Genomic DNA, 19,035 nt, shown 5'->3' on the forward strand with positions numbered 1-19,035 from the left:
ATATTCTAATTATTTTATCACTTGTATATTTTTAAGCATACTTCATACATCGGCCTTCTTCAATTATTCCCACTGACACATTTATCCTTTAAGTTGTACTTCGTTAAATAGTTAGTGTGTAATAAACATGTTTATAGACATGTGTATTTCGCGAACGGATTTGAACACCACCAATTAAATTATCTAATAACCTACCTAATAATAAACAGTTAGCTGTTTGGAGAGAAGCACCCTGTAAAAAAAAAAAAAAAAAAATCTTTAAAAAATAAAATAAATAAAAATCTCCCCCACCCCCATCATTATCACTACAGTTTGGTAGCCGTTCAGTGTTTGGAATAGATTTCATCCTCACGAAACATTAACTATTGCCCAGCTTCCGGTTCCCGGGACTCAACTTCCTGCCAAAACAACACCACGTGTGCAGTGTGCATTGAATGAACAGGGAGCTGTCAGTGACTTGAACATGCTCCGTTTCCATTAAGCAAGGAAATTGCACCTTGCTTTGTGCGTAGTTTTGTGTTCCTTTCACACGCAGAAGCAGGCGGAAAACTGCGTCTCGACCAGGTGAGCTGATAAATCACGAAATTTAATCAAAGTGCAACGGCCGGCCGCTAAAGTTAGCTCGCTAGCTCGTTTGTAGCATGTTTGACCAAAAAAAAATTACAAATCAGTCGACTGTATTAGTTTGCTATTTTCAAGCGCCTTCTTTAGTTTTCCTTCAGAAAGTGCTCACCATGAAATAATCTGTGGCGTCAAGTAGCCTGGACGCGTGTAAATCAACGCTATCCTAGTTAGCCATAGCAAATGTAACTCACATCAATTTGGCGTCAGATTTGATGCTATAATAAGTGAGTTTGACGTTACTAACATGTCGCATATGTTATTACTCTTCCCAGCACCCATTTCCTGTCAGTTTTTGCGACAATTTGGTCAGAATCATCAGGATGTAGAGCACTGGGTTGTGAATCGTATCATAATCATATCATTTAAATTTACAGTCAATTTATAGTTGTTTACAAAGGCAACTATTAGTAACTTTTATGAGTGGAGACAAAAGCAAGGTTTGTTGTCGTACCGGTCACAATGGAATTTCTTGGAAATGTGGTGTGCAAATGAAGGGATAATGAATGTTACTGTCGTTATCTAAGAGAGGTGTTTATTATTAACACTATTGTGGTGTTTAACAATATTCCACATTGGAGTTGACATGCACAGCTGCTAGATATTTTAGAGGCGTCGACCTATTGCAGATGTTGAAACACTAGGATAATAACACCATCTCACTTAAAGGATACAGTCATGTAGTGGGACGGATGTAAAAACATTTAATTTAAAGCTATTAAACGGTTTAGTTTAGCAGAACTGTATATGAGTCAAAGTAGAAAACCACCACATAGGAATGAAATAGAAAAAAAGAAAAAAAGAAAACACGTTTGACTTATATATGCGTGTTCTTCTTTGCTCAGTAAGGCACAGAAAGGTTCTGACTCGTCATCTAAATTCTGCTGCGCGCTCAAGCATGAGTTTCGTGGAATACTCGGACCTCATCCAGGAAGGAGACGTGGCCATCGTCTACCTGGGCCACGACTCCATGATGCCGCTCAAGGTGCAGCGGGGCGCCCAGACCCAGACCCGTTACGGTGCCATCCGCCACTCCACCGACCTGATCGGCAAGCGCTACGGCTCGCGGGTCACCTGCAGCAAAGGCGGCTGGGTGCACGTGCTGCACCCTACGCCCGAGCTGTGGACCGTCACCCTGCCGCATCGCACGCAGATCCTCTACACCACCGACATCGCCACCATCACCATGATGCTGGAGCTGAAGCCTGGCTCGGTTGTCTGCGAGTCCGGTGAGTCGTCCTTCCGCCGGTGCAAGCAGCCATTTCAACATGTCGTCATTATTTGATATACTATTATTATTATTTTCTAAATGAACATTTTATGAACTTAACAACATGGACCATTGTAGTACAATGCAAAACAAAATAGACAGAGACAGAAGAACATGAACAAGAAGAAGAAATAATAAAAGGGGGCGAGTGGGTTTGTTCAGAATATTAAAGCAAAGCAAAACAATCTTGAAGCTTTCTCGAGACAAGATCGAATAAAATTCCAGGGCCCACGATCGGCAACGACATCATCTTGGAGAATTAAAACAACTTGTTCCATCGATTTCTGTTATAAAACAATTTGGTTTATGGCGTTTACACCTCATCAAAATTTCACGGGAGGGATTTTTCACACCCAGGATACAAGACGCAGGACAAGGTTTAACATCGACCTCAAGAAGACACAGTAGATATTTGGTAACATCATATGTTCTCATTTTAATACTTTTTTCTTCAGCGATTGAGTGCATGAGTGAATCCGTGTCTGTGTTCAGTATCTGTACTGTTCAGTATCGGCGCTGTCCCTGACACAGGGAGCAGCGTAGGAATGCAAACACACGGCTGTGTGGAGATAGAAACAACTTGCTGCCGTCGTCAAAAACAAGATAAATATTTGCTTGTTTGGTGCAGAGCTGTTTTGTCTGCTGCTGCAATCTGCCGTCATGTGGAAAATAAAAGCTCCAAGGGTTGGAAAACCCACTTCCCTTTAATGTACTGCGAGTATACGCTGTTATTAATGTATTCATAGGCAGTGTGTTAAGCTTGCACCAATATAAAAATCATAAATCAAGCCAAATTTTTCCACGCTGGACCTTTGAGTGTGTTTCCTTGAAGAGGTTGGAGTGTCTTGTCGGACTCGAGCATCTCGTGGAAGCCACTCAGCCGCACGCTGTGTGTCATGTTCTCAGGTTGAAGGCTCTCCACACATGTTTCTGTCATTTCCAAGAATTAAAAAGAAACATTTTGACATAAAGTGTGCCCGACTACATTGATATTATTAACAACTACAGTCGCCCTGTAGTCGGTGTGATTCTTCCCATGCGGCAGTGGTGTTGGGCTGTGGGGGAGGATGTTCCTGTGTTGCAGTGCTGCAGTGCTTCATCGTGTTCCACTGCTGGCAGCCAGTCGCGCATACATCACTTCATTGATTTTGTGTATATGCGTATTGCGATCGGGTTGGTGAGTGGTGGTGGGGCGGGGGTTGATGAATGGGTCCTGTTGGGAACCCGTTAAGTCAGCAGACGCTCGCACAAGGTAGATCATCTGCATTCCATTAGCTGGAGAAACAGTCCTGAGTTTAGATGAGGAATTTGAAGCCGTCGCATTGGTTTAAGGCTCATTTGGCAGAAATAATCCAATTAAATCACCTCCTGTGCAAAAGATGAATGAATCAGTGACAGACGGGTGACAGTGGTCCAGCGCTGATGGCTTCAGCTGGTACCGTCTGCTGCTTCTGTTGTCCAGTTGCTGTGTGAACACCATTAAGCAAGCGAGATCATTTTGCTTTGACTCGGCCTCTGAACCGCATCTCTTGTCAGGGCGTCGCATGAGACCACTTTAGTAGTTTGTAGTTTTCTAACCCCCACACAGCACGTTTTATATAATTGACTTTGACTTCCAGTCCTGTGAAATTGCAAGAAATTTTCAGCGTTAAATCTATGAACGTATGCATGAAATGTACATGAATAGTACTTTATTCCTATTATAATACTGCTGTGTATGCGTTATATATTCAGGAAACAATGTTTGATGGTTTATCATCCCTGTCACCACACCACCACACAGCTCTTTAGAGGAGGTATTTATTGTGTATTTATTAAGAAGCTCTTTGACCTAATGAAGATCTATCGATCAAAAAAAGGTCAATGAAAAGATTTTTAGCATCTTGGAATCACAAGCAAGTTTCTTTTCATTGTCAAAATGGCCCAACGTTATTCCATCTCTTTGAAAAATGGTTAAAACCAATAGAATGAGGCAAATTTTTGATGTAAGTACTGATACGTGGTTTTACTCCTGACATCCTCGGTGTTCCATGGGCTGTGGTTGACCCACGAGCTCCTTCGCGTCAACGTTCGGGCTTCAGTAACGTCTTTGTTTCACTCTCGGAAAAACTGTTGGCGGAGAAAGCAGCTTGTTTGACTCTCTGCTGCTCGGGTTGTTGTTCATACTGCGCTAACCACGTTGCCGTGGTGAGAGCGAATGAGGAACAGAAAGAGCCGATGGATGACCTGTTGCAAAGTTCAGCAGTCACCTTCTCAAACCGCATTTCTATCCGCTTCCGCTGTAGCCGTCTCTCACACAACCCCCACACTCTCATTTGACTCTCATGAGCAGTTCACAAATTTGGATACGAGTCATGAGCCGCCTTGACTACGTGCATAAAGTCTCGTCATCACTTGAGTTGAATATTTGGTGAAAATGTTTGCTAAAAAAACAATGAAAAACCATAAAATAAAAAAAAATTGTCTGAAAATCTTGATCCGATCCATACAAACATCCTAAAAAGCTACTGACGTTAAAAAATGCACTTATTAGTATTAGTACGCTATGTACAGGAGGGGCTCCAAATGATTTTTAGTCATTCAAAATCGCTCGTCTCCTCCCTGGCAGCAGTCCAGGGGCTCCCGAAAAATTTGACATCATTTTAAAAGCAATTATCTTGAAAACTACTGAGTGCAGCTCAATGAAATGGAAGAGTTTGGGTGTTGAGCATCATAAGTTTATGATGGGGCCCGTTTCATAAGTGTTCAATATGTGCACCGCCTGTGACACAGCACTCGTCTGGCTGAGTGTCACAACTGAGTGACTGTGTGCAAGCGTATTGCAAGACGCAAACTGACTTCTCTTCGGGAGCGAACCGCATGGCCCAACCTGACAACACAACATGAAATCCAAAATCTTCATCTGTTTCTATACATTCTGTAAAAAGAATTTACGTTATTTCAACAAGAATTTCCAATGTGTTTTTTGGACACTCTGTATTTCTACTTGATATTCACAGAACTCTTACCAGCAGTTATTTAGTCAGCATGACTCACTCGCTATTTTTTACCTTCGGAACAAGTTTGTCATAATGTCTGTTGACTCTCCTGCCGTTGCATTGTGGCAGTGCTTCATGCTTTGACGTTGCTCTGAGCCATTTTTGCCTCTTTTTTTTTTTTTTTTTTTTTTTAAACTTACATTTTGAGAGCTTCTCCCATAAGCAGGCTGATATTTTGTAGAGGGCTGGGTTCTGAACTTGCGTACATATGGAGCGCTAACCAAAATGCTCCGATATCCAATAAAGTGAATCTAGCGTCTGCGACCCAATAACCGGTTGGCATTTGTGGATTGTTCAAGATCTGAAGTTGCTGGTCTCGAAATTGGCCCGGTATTAAAACATTTTAAATCTTATCTTTGACTCTGATGACCTTGGGCAATGATTGTAAATCCTTTTTCCTCCTCCTCCTCGTCCTCCTCCTCATCGGTGGAGCCACCTTGAACTTTATCTAAGATCTGGAAACGTATGTAATCAAAACGGTTAATGTTCAAGTTGACTTAGTTTTTTCACATTTCAAAAGTGATGTTGGGGTCAAATAAGGTTGTAGTTTGTTCTCATACTTGTCATCTAATTACAAAAAAATATATATATATTTTGAAGCAAAGTGTCTTTGTCTCTGCCATCACAATATATTCAACTGAAGCATTTTAATCTGATCTGAAGCATGGCTGCTAATGTTTTGCATTGGGTGTCATCGGTTCGATCTTGTTCCCCCGGAACAAAACCAGGTGGGAAACGTCTGATTTGCAGACGGATCAGTGCTGGTTCAATGTGGAAGAAGTTCAGGCCGAGTTGATTTCTTGGGCTCGCCGCCACTGAGAAGGAACGCAGCCATTTCTCTCAGTTTTCACACAGTGGCAGCCTGCATTGTGTGCAGTGGACGTGTGAGATGATAATTGCTGCTGGTGTCTTCACATGGTCTCACTCACAGCAGTGGAGAAATGTTTCTGGACACTCTTGAAATTTTAGTCCATCCGTCCTTCCATCCGTCCGTCCATCTGTCCGTCCATCCATCCCTCCGTCCATCCATCCATCCGTCCACCCGTCCATCCATCCATCCGTCCGTCCATCCATCCATCCATCCGTCCGTCCATCCATCCATCCATCCACCCGTCCGTCCACCCGTCCGTCCGTCCATCTGTCCGTCCATCCATCCCTCCGTCCATCCATCCATCCGTCCACCCGTCCATCCATCCATCCGTCCGTCCATCCATCCATCCGTCCGTCCATCCATCCATCCATCCACCCGTCCGTCCACCCGTCCGTCCGTCCATCCATCCATCCATCCTTCCGTCCGTCCATCCATCCATCCACCCGTCCGTCCACCCGTCCGTCCGTCCATCCATCCATCCGTCCACCCGTCCTTCCGTCCATCCATCCATCCATCCATCCGTCCATGTTCTAGCCCTACTTCTCTTGCTGCCTACCCAGCCGTCCTGGGCAGCAACATAGCTGAAGGTAGACGAGGGCTTTTACCAGTTGTATTCAAAGACATTACAAATAAAAGGACATTGACGATGAATGAAGATAAATAAGGAGAATCCGTCCTTCCAGAACAAACCTTTACGTCCGCGGGTGACTCCACTGCTGGGCACAGTGAGATCCCAGCAGGTCAGAGTGGCAGCGAGGGCCAAACACAGCCCTCTTTGTGGCCGCACGCACAAAGGCGGCGGTGATGTAATAATGTATGTCAGGAGAAGACGACGAGTGTTGCCGGCGCTCCACACCCGCTGCCGTCTCAGCTCGCCGGTCACATGACCGTCAAATCGCACACATTGCCGTCCCTCTTCTTTGTCTGCGCACTGACAGCGTTGAACAACACAGAGAGCAAAGACAAAAGAAAATGAAAAATTCGAGGCCCACTTATCAGTCGGAGTGGAGACGTGTGTGTGCGTGTGCGTGTGCGTGTGCGTGTGCGGGCGTGTGCGTGTGCGTGTGCGTGCGTGTGTGTGTTTCTAGTAATAGCCTGGAGCTCTCTGAGACAAATTTATGGAGGAAGATTTTCTTTAAATGTCATCTGTGCAATGGAGGACACATGTTTTAATGTCTTTGACAAGACGTCAGAAAAATTCTCAGGGACAAATATTATTCTGGGCAATCCAGATGAAAAAGGATTAAATCTGATATTTTTGTCCTGAAGGTTGATTTATCCATACTGAGTCCATCCTCCTGGTCCAAGACCTGCTGAATCTTCTTCTACACATCGACGTACTGAACGGCCACAGCGGCTTTCGCTGTGTCAAATTGGGTTGCTGGAAGGTTTTGCTAAGCTGCTGATTAGAATGTTTGTTTTTTTTTAAAAATGTGAATTTTACGAATACAGATCGCGATGGCTGCGATTTCTGAGTCTCCACCGCAGCACCTGAACACCTCTTGCCCTCCTTGCGCCACAGGGACGGGCAGCGGCTCCCTCTCCCACGCCATACTGCGCACCGTCGCCCCCACGGGCCACCTGCACACGGTGGAGTTCCACCAGCAGCGGGCCGAGAAGGCGGCCGAGGAGTTCAAGGAGCACCGGGTGGACCGCCTGGTCACCGTCAGGAACCAGGACGTGTGCAAAGACGGCTTCGGCGTGATGGGCGTGGCGGACGCCGTCTTCCTGGACATCCCCAGCCCCTGGGAGGCGGTGAGGCACGCCAAGGCGGCCATGAAGAGACAAGGTAGGGCGGCCGAGAAGCACGCACACTGTTGTTGCCCCCTTCGCACGCACGGAAATTAAATATCGTTGTTTTTAACGCCCCGAAATCCTGTTCATGAACCGTCTCCAAATGTGGGAGTAGTATTGGACCCAGTTCTGACCTCGGATAAGATCAGACCCGTCTCTAAAACTGGAGCAGAAGCATAAAGCGTCCCTTTGTGTCCCAGAGCCACACAAATCACACATGCCCATGAATCCTTAATATGGTCCTCAAGAAGTTAAGAGAACAGATCTGCATTCTGCCACTTCCAGGACAACGCGCTGCCTCTTTCACATTGCGAGGCTCGGGAACATTCGCCGTCACCTGATGTCGACTGTTGGGTGACTTGCGCTGACGCAGCAGCAACCTGTGACTGTGACTGAACCACCGGGTGAATTGATTTAGCTGGCCTCCCCCCCCCCGCGCTCCCAGAGAGAGGACATCGATCTTCACTTCAGCTTCCTGTCATTCACTGTGTGTGTGCGCGCCTGGTTGAGGAATGCATTCAGCCGCTGCGACAATGTCTGTGCGTCTTTGACGACCAGGACCATCATCATCATCATCATCATCAGGAGCAGCAGCAGCAGCAGCATGTCTGGGCAGGCTGGCCGCTCACTCAGGTGTTCAGCGCTCAAGTATAAAGTTAATGTTTAGACATTATGAATGGAACGCCGTATTTGAACTGGTTCACCTGTTTGCTGATGGCTCAGGGAGCGTTCACAGCACCGCATGCATGCACAGCCCATTTGGTTTCACCTCAGGTTGTCTGCAAGACTTCAGGTTTTTGAACAATGAAATAAACAACATCATGTCATCGGTATTGAAGTGTAGAATTAAAGCTAAAACGAGCTGCGTAGCAGGCAAATCATCAATTGCACGTTGCTTTCTCACTTTTTCACTATGCCTTGAGCATTTTCAATGCAAGTCCTCAAGCCTCGTCATCATCTGTTTGGGCATCGATGTGCAAACATCAAAGCTCTGAGGGGGGGAAAAAAAACAACCTTCACCCGGAGGCTACATCAGTGAAAACTGCCTGTGGGCCTCTATCTAGACTGGCTGAAAAAGGAGAACGAATCGGCCGCGAGGCGACGCACGGAATCACCAGTCGGATCTGATTTACCCGCGTGCGCATATGAGTATAGCACAGTTTGGAAAAGCAAAGCCCAATATGAAGAGGAATGCAGGAGTAGATGGGACGCTGTTCCTCCTCCTCCTCCTCCTCCTCTCTGAATCCCTTTTAAGGTGCCACTGCTGCTTATTCCGTACAACACACACACACACACACACACACACACACACACACACACACACACACACAAACGAAGATACTGATAAATAGAGGGCAGCCATTGTGGAAGCAGTCCCATGACCATACAGGGTTATGCTGCGGGGAGAGAGCTGGTGAACGTGGCCCAACGCTTGAGTTCCTTCCCACTGCTGCTGCAGAATGTTTTCCCTCGTTTCTCTCGAGAGCTGAGACCAAATCGACCCGACAGGTTCCAACCAAAGGTCACCATGCAAGGCAAGGAAAGCTGTCAAAATGAGGGAAGCATCTAAGGTGCAATGCACTGTATTGGAGATGAAGCCAGTTTACAGAGTAGAACAGCTGCTTGTTTGCTGTCCAGGTCTTTTCTGTGATCCAGACTGCAAGGCAAAGGCCAGTGGAATATTTCCCTCCATTTAATTCTCACTGTAGTAATTCTCCTGAACCTTTGGCCAACTGCCCAGCCCTCTATTGAGCTGTTCTCAGAGGGGGACTCTGGATCCTGACACACCTTAACCCCTCCCCCACTGCTCAAAGACGTATTACGCAACCATAAGACAAACAATCACAACCCTGATAAGCAATCCAACCTTCTCGGATATTTAAGTTCTCATAATGTGGACACAAGGCAGCTTGGGGCGCTCTTGTGTAATCACGGGTTAGAACCCTCCCCGTGTGCTGGGCCCTGGTTGCTAGGCTGCCGCCGAGTTGTGTTTGTGGCCATTTGAGTGAGAACACTGGTCCGGGTTGGCCGAAGGAACGCCTGCTATCTGAAACATCCCAGAGTCTCCTGCCGTGTTTGTCAGACTGGGTCCTCCTGGAGACTGGAGCTCCTCCGTGAGGCCGCCTTCTGCCGAACCTCTGGATTTCACCCCAATGACTTTGGGATGTCGGTGATAACAGAGCACCCAGAAAACCTTAAAGTTTCTGGAAGTCGGCTTTCCGTTTTCAGACTTGCTGGTCTTGCTCTGCACTGAGAGATGGGCTGGGTATTATTGGACCTTTATAGGAGATCCAATTGCGTACCTAATGGGGGACTGGCTCCCACAGTGTTACCAACCCGGTCTAATACACATCATTACAGTAGCTCTGATATAATATGTTGATGATGTTCTCTTTCTGCCCTATAATTATAATCCATCTATCTATCTATCTATCTGTCATCGCTTACTCTGCACTGGAGTTTGGTGGAGTGGAGGCAGGACTCGAAAGAAAAGAGTAATTACTTTATTTAATTATATTATTTTGATCTTGACAGACTTTCCACTACTGTTTAAGTAGGAAATACGTTTTTTAAATAACGTGCTGATGTCATTTGGCTGATGTTTCACTGCACGCTGAAAAACATTTTGATGACTATGTGATGTATATTTTTATTTACAAAAAAATGATTTCTTTTCACGAATCAATCATGACTGATCAGTCATGCGCATTCCTACTATGTATGTGCCCCTTTTGTTTTATTTAATCGTGGACTCTGAAACCATGATAGTTCTAATTAAACCAAATAGTAGAGGTCCACGTCTTCATTCACACATTCCTTTTTGTATTATTTGGAATTATTCTGCACCAATTTCCATTTTGCCAAAAATAATATGGAAGTTTGTTTGATTTACTCCTCCTGACTGCAGCTGCACTGGTCCGAGTCACATTCCTGCAGGTCTCTAGGTCAGCGGGTGAAAGTGTTCTTGGCTCGTATCGCTGGTGTCACACTGCGATCCCAGCGGGGTTCCACTCAGGGCCAAGAGGCCAGGGCCACTAGGTGATCTTGGTTTGTTAGAGCGACGGCTCGTCCATAAACTAAAGACTGGAGGCCAGCAGGTCAGGAGCGAGCTTTCTTAAGAAGGAAAAAATACATACTGTACATGTCTACATATGTTTTAATTCGTAACCCTTCGCCTCATTTTGGCAAGCATTCCCTCCTCCTGTTCCCACGACACTAAGCTCTTCTTGGCCTGAGGAGATCAAGGTTTAGTGGGTCTGTCATGATCCAGTGTTGCTCTTTAAGAGAGAGACACTGAACATGAACAGTGATTTATGAGTGTCGACAACCCTCTTCTCTTCTTGTGGTGACGGCAGTCATTGGGTTGTTGTTTCATCAAATCTGCTCCCTTATCTCAGACTCTGCACTCTTCATGGGAAATGTAAAAAAAAAAAAACAAGACCAAGACGTTGGTCTAAATTTGGACTTTTGATATGTTCCAGAAGAATTCAATTCAATTTGGTTTTATGTAGGGGAATCTACGATACCCATAATGCCCTGCGTGATATTTAGTTCACATGCTGCAATTGGCTCAGTTGAAGTGGACCGAGCTCTCTGGTGTTGGCCGACCAGGGCGGATTTCTTTGATCCGCATCAGAGTTCGATGAACGAACCGGACTTAAAGGTTAAGTGTGTAATGTTTGGAGATTTTGAAGAAGAAACAGCGACATCAAGTGGTTACATTTTAGATTGCAGCGCTCTTTCGGCTCACGCTCCCTCTCCTGAGCTTGCCAGTGAGCTACGGTGGCCTGCACACCCAAACCTGGATACCTCATCCACCTTCTTCTTCATTGGTTTCTTCAAGGATGCAAACGTTCACCCTAATTGCGAAATGTGCTCTCAGGGAGGTGGATTGTCCACACCAGGCTTCCGTAGAAATATGGCTGCAAGACAGCAGCTAACTGGGAGCAAGACTCTTGATCTATAATGTATATATATTGTTACATATAGGATGTACATGTACATGTAGGAAAACCAAATTACTTTTATTGCACTGCAATTACCCACTTTTATTAATGTATTCATTCTACCATTACAAATCAAGCCAAATATGGCACACTGGGTCTTTAATGGAGTGGTATTGGAGAAATGCGCTTGTTCACATTCAATTTAAGCAGATGGAGCCTTCTTCAGAGAGAGGACTGTTCTTGAGAATAGACGATGTTAACTGTTGATGTTTTCCTCTCTTGCAGGAGGCCGGCTGTGCTCCTTCTCGCCGTGTATAGAGCAGGTCCAGAAGACATGCGAGGCCCTGGCAGAGCAGGGCTTCCAGGAGATCAACACCTTGGAGATTCTGCTGCGGGTCCACGACGTGCGACCCATGTCGCTGCCGTTGCCCGACTTTGGCCCCGAGCCCTCGGAGCACACTGAGCCTGAGGCCACGGAGGGGACTCCTCCCACTGTGATGGAAAAGCAGACCTCCGTCACCCTGAGGACCACCATCCCACCCAGAGAAGTACCGGGTCACACGGGGTACCTGACCTTCGCCACCAAACCGAGAACCTAATGTTGAGGCCGTGCTTTATTTTCGGCGGCAGTTAATAAGGACGCGGCTCCTAATCTGCACCCCTGTGTATTTGCCATGTACATTAATGAGAACGTTCTAATCCATCTGGGGTACCAGGTTCCTCCTGGTCCCGGTTGGCACTGCGCACAGAGGGGATTTAGCGCCTGGTGTTACATAATTTCAAGTTCCCGTCACTCAAATTTGTTGCTTGCATCAAGCGAGAGTGAAAAATCCGGTTGCTCGTGATCTCGTTTGATACAAAAAAAAACATTTTTTCTAACATCTGTTAGGAGGCTTTTCCTTTTACTGAGACTTATTTTTATTATTATTTTTGCACGATTGTATTTGCCTTCATGCAATAAATGTGTGAAAGTACCTTGCTGTGTTTTTTTTGTTTGTTTTTTTCGTTTGTTTCATTCAATCCACACAAAGTCTAAAATCCCCTGAGCAATGACTCTGTGCTAAATCCCAGGACAAGTGAATCTGTTTTAGTGCCCTTGAGCTTAGCATTGCCTACCAGAGAGAACAAGCGTCCGTTAAAACTCCCAATAGGACACGCCTTCATTCCAAGTTTTATCTACAATAAACAAGCACGCTTTCGGGTGGTGCCTTTTTTTTTTTTTTTTAAAGTGTCGTAAATTGTAAGGGTTAAAATTTAATACAGTTATCCAATGACAAGCTTTTATGACTATGCAAACACAGATTGCACAGCCATGAAAGTGCTCTGACTGTACCAGCCACTGGCTCAATGTCACTTCAGTGTCAGCTCAGTGAAAAGCTGTTATTGCTCAGTTTGTTTCTTCTTTTTAATTTAAAAATAGTAATTTACCGATCATCTCTTATTCACAACATACTGCACACAACATACATTAAATGACAGTGATCATTTCTTGTGTGTTCTGATGTGGAAACCCGGAGTGCTGCTATTTATCGACAAATTATTTGACCCATTAAAAGGACCAAAATATTGTTTAGAATTGTTTTTGTCAAACATTTTAATGCTAATGGCCCCTCTAGTAGCAACTAAATTGTCAAAAAGTCCTTTTGCATCAACTGTAGTAGGAGAGTCTGTGGTTACACCTATACATGGTAACATCAGACAGTTATTGCGTTGTTTTGCTTGGGTGGGAACTCCCGGAACCCTTTTTAAGGACCCGTTCTAGCTTCCTCAGTGCCTCCTGCTGATGCTCCGTTTGTTCCTCGAGCTGTTTTATGTTCCAACATATTTGTCCTGCTGCGAGAACAATGTCAGTGGCGCCGTGGCTAAACAGTTTACACAAGCCGGTGGCTGCGTCCTTCATCTTGAATCCAGAGTTGCTCAGAGGGAACCCATAGACCTAAAACGCAGAGAAGTTTTCTTTCCTCAATGATTTTTTTCCATCACACAGGCAAAAAAAAATATATATATATTGGTACTTATAGAGAGCCATCATCTGCTTTTCCACTGTACACGGTAAGAGTGTTGGCTCATAAATTGCCTTTATTTGTACTCTGACGTGTTTAATGCCTGTTGATTTGCGAGTGTGCTGTTACTGTCCCAGAGCTGTGGCTCCGTACCATTAAAAAGGCAGACACCTGCAGTGAGACGCAGGAGGTTTTCACAGTGCGGTCTGGACCTCAGCGCTTTAAATCTCCTGGCTGATGAAGAAGTAGAATTCACCGAGGAGGACCGGATAGTTACTCCTGCAGGGGTTCAGACAGACCCCCGCCTTCCCCCCCCCTCCCCTTCACTCTGATCCCAGTACATCCTTTTTCATCTCGTGTCCACAAGGAATCCAGATCACACTCATCATTGTTCTTTCACAACATTCCTGTCGTTTGTAAAAGCCGTCCGCCAAATTTAGAAGCTGGTGGCGTTGGGTGGGGATGCTACCGGGACGGTTGCAGATCTAATCCCGGGCTTACACCCAGTTATAAAAAGAACTCTGGCCATTTCAGTCTCCTGTGTTGGACAGGTTTGTAGCATCTGCGACTGATTGAGGGCTGCCAATTTTCCACCTGTGGACCAGACACCTGCCACTGCCCCTTTAACGTGGATCAAATGTTGGTGGTCAACGGTCCTCAGAACCCAGCGGCAGTCTCAGGGCAGCGTGCGATGCATGTGGGGAAGTGAGGAAAAGGGGAAGCTGAAGATGATACATTAGCTGAAGATGATACATAAGCTCTGGTCGGTCTTGGTAAACAGTGGAAACTGGGAAGTCGCAGAATTGGAGCAATGAGTGTGTGACTCCAGTTCTCTGATTTATATGCAATGTGTGTGTGTGTGTGTGTGTGTGTGTGTGTGTGTGTGTGTGTGTGTGTGTGTGTGTGTGTGTGTGTGTGTGTGTGTGGAGGAAGTGAGTGACTGAGTTCCCTGACAGGGAAACTCGAATTCAGCCTTAACACAGAAAATAGCAGCAGTTCTAAATCTTTCCCTGAGATGTGCACTTCTGTACTTAACAGATCCCATATTATCCATTTATTATTATTCCCCACTGCTAGGGGGAATATTACATATTACATATTACATAATAAATTAAAGCATGTGTGTTCAGCTTACAGGAGATAGAGTCGTGTTATTGACTGAAAGATGCAAAAAAAAAAAAAAAAAAAAGTGCCTCAGCCGTCGTGGCTGGTCCCGCCCCATGGCACAGAAGCGGGCCGAGGCTGCGGAGGGTCTAATCTGGCCGGCCGAGGCCTGGAATAGCTTCACTGAGCGGCTCAAAAACCCTGTCTGGTAATCAGCTTGTCTTCCGCTCAACCCAGCGCTGTCACACCGCCCTGAAACCAAGAGCCGGGAGAGTGTGCGCAAGGTCAGAGGTCGCAGCAGCAGCAGATGACAGAGGGGCGTGAGGGAGTGTCAGGCCTCCATGGTCATGAGAGGAGGGGAGGTGGAGGACTGGAAGACTGCGGTGACGTGATCTGTAGGTGACCGGGCAACGCTTCCAGAGAAGAGAGGGGGCGATGTGGAGCAGGTTGCTTTGACACGTTTTGGATTTGAATGAAAATTGTCAAATAAGGTGCTCGAAAGTACGATATATACATATGTGTGTGTATACATATATATATGTATACATATATATATATATATGTATATATACTGTGTATATTTATATACTGTATATAAAATGATCCCTCTAAAGTCCCTCTAGAGTCAGATAGCCAGATAAAAGTGATCATTTCTGACCTGCAAATGTGAAGATGCCCATTGTGATCATTATCATTATTGTTGTTGTTGTTGTTGTTGTTTTTAAACTTGCCCAAACAACACAAAGCAAATGCATCGCATTTGTGTATCCGATACGGCCTTGGTGAGTGCACTGTGTCAGAGCTGCAGTTTAACCCTTTAATCCTGGCACCGCTAAAAGCACACAAGTAGTCGATGAGAAAAGTAGCGGTGATGGGATTAGAGGCTGACAGAGAAAAGCTGCGCCGCTGCTCGCTGCCTCTAATAAACCTCTTACACAAGTCAGAAACCCACTGAGTGTCGGAGGGCGAAGCTTTTGCTCGGCGAGATGTCAAGGAAATTTTTTTCCATCAGATCGTTTATCGATTTGTCTGTAAACCACAGCTAAAAATAAATAACCTACAGGCGCAAGAACAGCACTTAAAAATATCAATAGTTGTTGTTTGTTTTTTTTTTTTCACTCTACAGCTACAGCTGCTCCAGTCGTTGGGTTTAGAGCACAGTATGAAAACAACATGAACAGATCAACAAAGCCAGATCAGAAGTGATGACTGGATGCAATAGAGCAGGGGCGGGCAAACTTTTTGACTGGCGGGCCTCAATGTGGTTTCAAACATGCTAATGTAACCTAAATGCATGCTGATTGCCTATTAAAACGCTGGCTTTGATGGCCAAACAGTGTGATCACGCGACCAATTGATACCGAATCATGTGCTACCTAGGAAAATTGGACACCACCTCCGGGCAGCTTCGCAGACGAGGTGGCCGAGTGGTTAAGGCGATGGACTGCTAATCCATTGTGCTCTGCACGCGTGGGTTCGAATCCCATCCTCGTCGGAGTGTTTTGTTCACACCACAATCGCAGAGAGGTAATAATTAAAACATAGTTTTTTTTCTCACAGTATTTAGCTCCTTATTGAAATGACTCTGAAAACTCTGAAACAGCCATTTTATTACTTACAATTAATATAATTTTTTTGTTGGCCGGCTGGATTAAAAAGCTCATCGTGCTGCATATGGTCCCCCGGCCGTAGTTTGCCAATGCCAGCCTTAGAATGACATCACGCAAAGCAGAAAACCCTCTTCCTGACCCTCGAGTCCCTGGATGCAGGAGAACTTGTGTGAATAGCAGATGTATGGCGACACAGTAGCGGGACAAATTCCGGATTGGTCATCTGGTTCTGGCAGCGGCGGGCGATCGCCTGCTGTGTCCGGGCCGCTCCCGCTCGGTCGGGTGGTTCCATCAAACATTGATGAGAGGCTCCAGGCTTCCAAAAATGTTCCAGGCGTCTCCTGAATTAATATCGACCGCCGCTCTGATGATCGGCCGACTTTGGCCTCTGATGGGCAACGGTGCCTTTGTGTTGGTTCAATCACACAGCCGGCCTGTTTGAAAAAGTATCACAGTGGGACCGTGAGGATGAGATTACGAGATTGTTTTCAAACAAGCACCGGTGGGGCTGAATAATTCATTTGCTTTCCGTCTCGGGAAGCCAAAGCCTGGAGCTGCCAGTGAGGTTGATTCTCCGCTGATTTTCTCATTTAAAAATACTGAATTTTCATCAGATATTTTAGGACACCACAACGGGAAAAATATAAAGGCACCAACTTGTCACGTTGGAGGCAGTGTGGAACGACGGTAGCTAACCACTACCATATCTTTTGGGACTGCCCCAAACTTAAAGGGTTCTGGAAGGATATTCAATCTTCACTAAGCACAGTCTTTAACACCCAAATACCCCTCAATTTTGAGGCCTTGTACCTAGGTCATGTTACTTTTTTGAAATACAGGCAAGAGATTAAGCTATTGCAATTGCTTTCGATGGCAAGTAAAAAGACCATTACTAGGAGATGGCTGACCCAGACACTGCCTACTCTAGATGACTGGTTTGGAACCATCCTGGAGGTTTTTAGGATGGAAAAATTGACCTTTCAATTGAGAATTCAGCAAGACAAGTTCTACCAAATCTGGAATAAATGGATTTTGTTTATTACCCCAATGAGAGCAGATTTCTTGTGATCTTACTGGTTTTTGTTTTTGTTTGTGTGGTTAATTACTGTTATTATTTTTTCTACTTTTTGCGGCAGCAGCTGAGTTGACCCTCCGGTTCTTGTTGTTGTTCGCCGTTCTTGTGAACTATTCATCTCATACAATTTAAGTTGTATCAAAATTTTGTTACAAAGCTGTACTTGCCATTCCACCGGTACAGGTTTTAAGAATAAGTTTGATGTTTCCCAGGAATGCAAGTTACCAGGACTTAAACAAAAAAATGGAAAGACTTTAATCTGTATCATCTTTTATTTTGTTGTAATGTGCAATTTCTCTGTCCTTTCCAAATAAAGAAAGAATCTAAAAAAAAAATAAAAATACTGAATTTGTTGAAAAAAACTGAAATATCAATAGATTTAAAATGCTACTGTATAGTACCGTGTGTTTCAGTGTGGTAAGCCTAATTCTTTCTTTTCACAACTAAACACGGTAACACATGGTTTTTACTCACCTCGGGCATTCGAGGCACTTCGTCGAGTGATGGAGGGATGTGTTAACGGGAAGTTTAAACATGTGTGGGTGTCAATAGAAATCATTGCCTGTGGTCCAAGCAGACATCAAGATTTCTTGGAATTCCAACACAAATACACCTGAAGTACTGAAACACTAAATAGTGGGACATGGATGTTCATCATTTTAAAGGTTCAGCTATAAAAATAAGTGCGTTCTAGGCACAATCCTGACACGTCAATCAAAAGCCAAACCTCCCTAACTTTTAATGAGTAGCGTATAACATCTAACCAATGAATGAAGGTCGACAACAGTCGTCCACTACAGGTCCATTGCTACATTGCGGCGATGGAATGGATTTACACATCATTCATCCTGACACACCCACAACTGTCAAGTAAACTGAATCAGATGTCTCGTTAAACCCGTAAAAAACCGCTAACATAAAAGCATCGGATCAGGGTCCTTAACCGTCTGAGTGCAGAAGTCTCTGCACTTGCTGTTGTCAACACATTGTTGCGTTCATCAAGCACTCCTGCGCTGCCCTTGTTCTGACCCTGGGAACCGGGCTCATTAAACACGGCTCTGGTCCGGCTCCGACCCCTCCATCAACGTTCCGCCGACAGACTTTGGACGCGTGCCAGTCATCTTTGTCACAGAGGTGAACGGTCGGGCCTAAAAGTAGGACAGCGCCGGGGCAGGAGGGAGGTTAATCAGTGTTCACTGCTCAGAGGGAGCGCGGCAGCGCTGAGCTGGGCTTCATGTAAGACTGGCAGGGGTCCCCTGATGAAAACGGGTACTCAGCAGCGGGAACACTGGGAGCCATTATGGGCCTGGGGGAAGGACAGCTGCACTGTACGCTTGAAAAGGAGCATATAGAGGAAAAAAAACAAAAAAAACTCCAGTGACTTTTTCACAATGGATGCGTGATCAAAAAGAATCAGAGCCGTTCACTCTTGAATTGACAAAAAGAAAGCAAATTCACGAAAAAAGGAAAATAAATGGTACTGATGAACATTTTTTTTCTCGTCGGGCCACACCCCCTTCACGAAGTAGGGACAGAGTGGGAATCTTTTCGTGTCCTTGAAGAGAAGATGACGCTGTCCCGCTTGTCAGTTCCGAAAGGATGTTTGTGTGAGAGTTTATACTGCATAGTTCAATTTGAGTCTCGTTTGTCAAACGCCTGCTGTCTAATTGTGGGAACGCGGCATCATGTTTGTCTTAAGTAG

At 45.2% G+C, this 19,035-nt stretch overlaps 1 protein-coding gene and 1 non-coding gene across 2 annotated transcripts; both read left to right on the top strand.

Moving 5' to 3' along the window:
* The first annotated feature begins 391 nt into the window (after positions 1-391).
* Positions 392-12,516, top strand: trmt61a (tRNA methyltransferase 61A). The gene is made up of 4 exons (XM_076027635.1): positions 392-564; positions 1,467-1,850; positions 7,323-7,589; positions 11,827-12,516. Exons 2-4 carry the CDS (start codon positions 1,520-1,522, stop codon positions 12,138-12,140), a joined length of 912 nt encoding a protein of 303 aa, XP_075883750.1. The 5' UTR covers positions 392-564; positions 1,467-1,519; the 3' UTR covers positions 12,141-12,516.
* A 3,545-nt stretch (positions 12,517-16,061) lies between these two features.
* On the top strand, positions 16,062-16,143 carry trnas-gcu (transfer RNA serine (anticodon GCU)). Its single transcript has one exon. It is a non-coding gene; the product is annotated as a tRNA-Ser (tRNA).
* The last annotated feature ends 2,892 nt before the right edge of the window (positions 16,144-19,035 follow it).

Source organism: Nelusetta ayraudi, unplaced genomic scaffold (assembly GCF_046127955.1).
Source record: "Nelusetta ayraudi isolate G7.1 ecotype Tasmania unplaced genomic scaffold, CSIRO-AGI_Nayr_v1 ptg000021l, whole genome shotgun sequence".
NCBI lineage: Eukaryota > Metazoa > Chordata > Actinopteri > Tetraodontiformes > Monacanthidae > Nelusetta > Nelusetta ayraudi.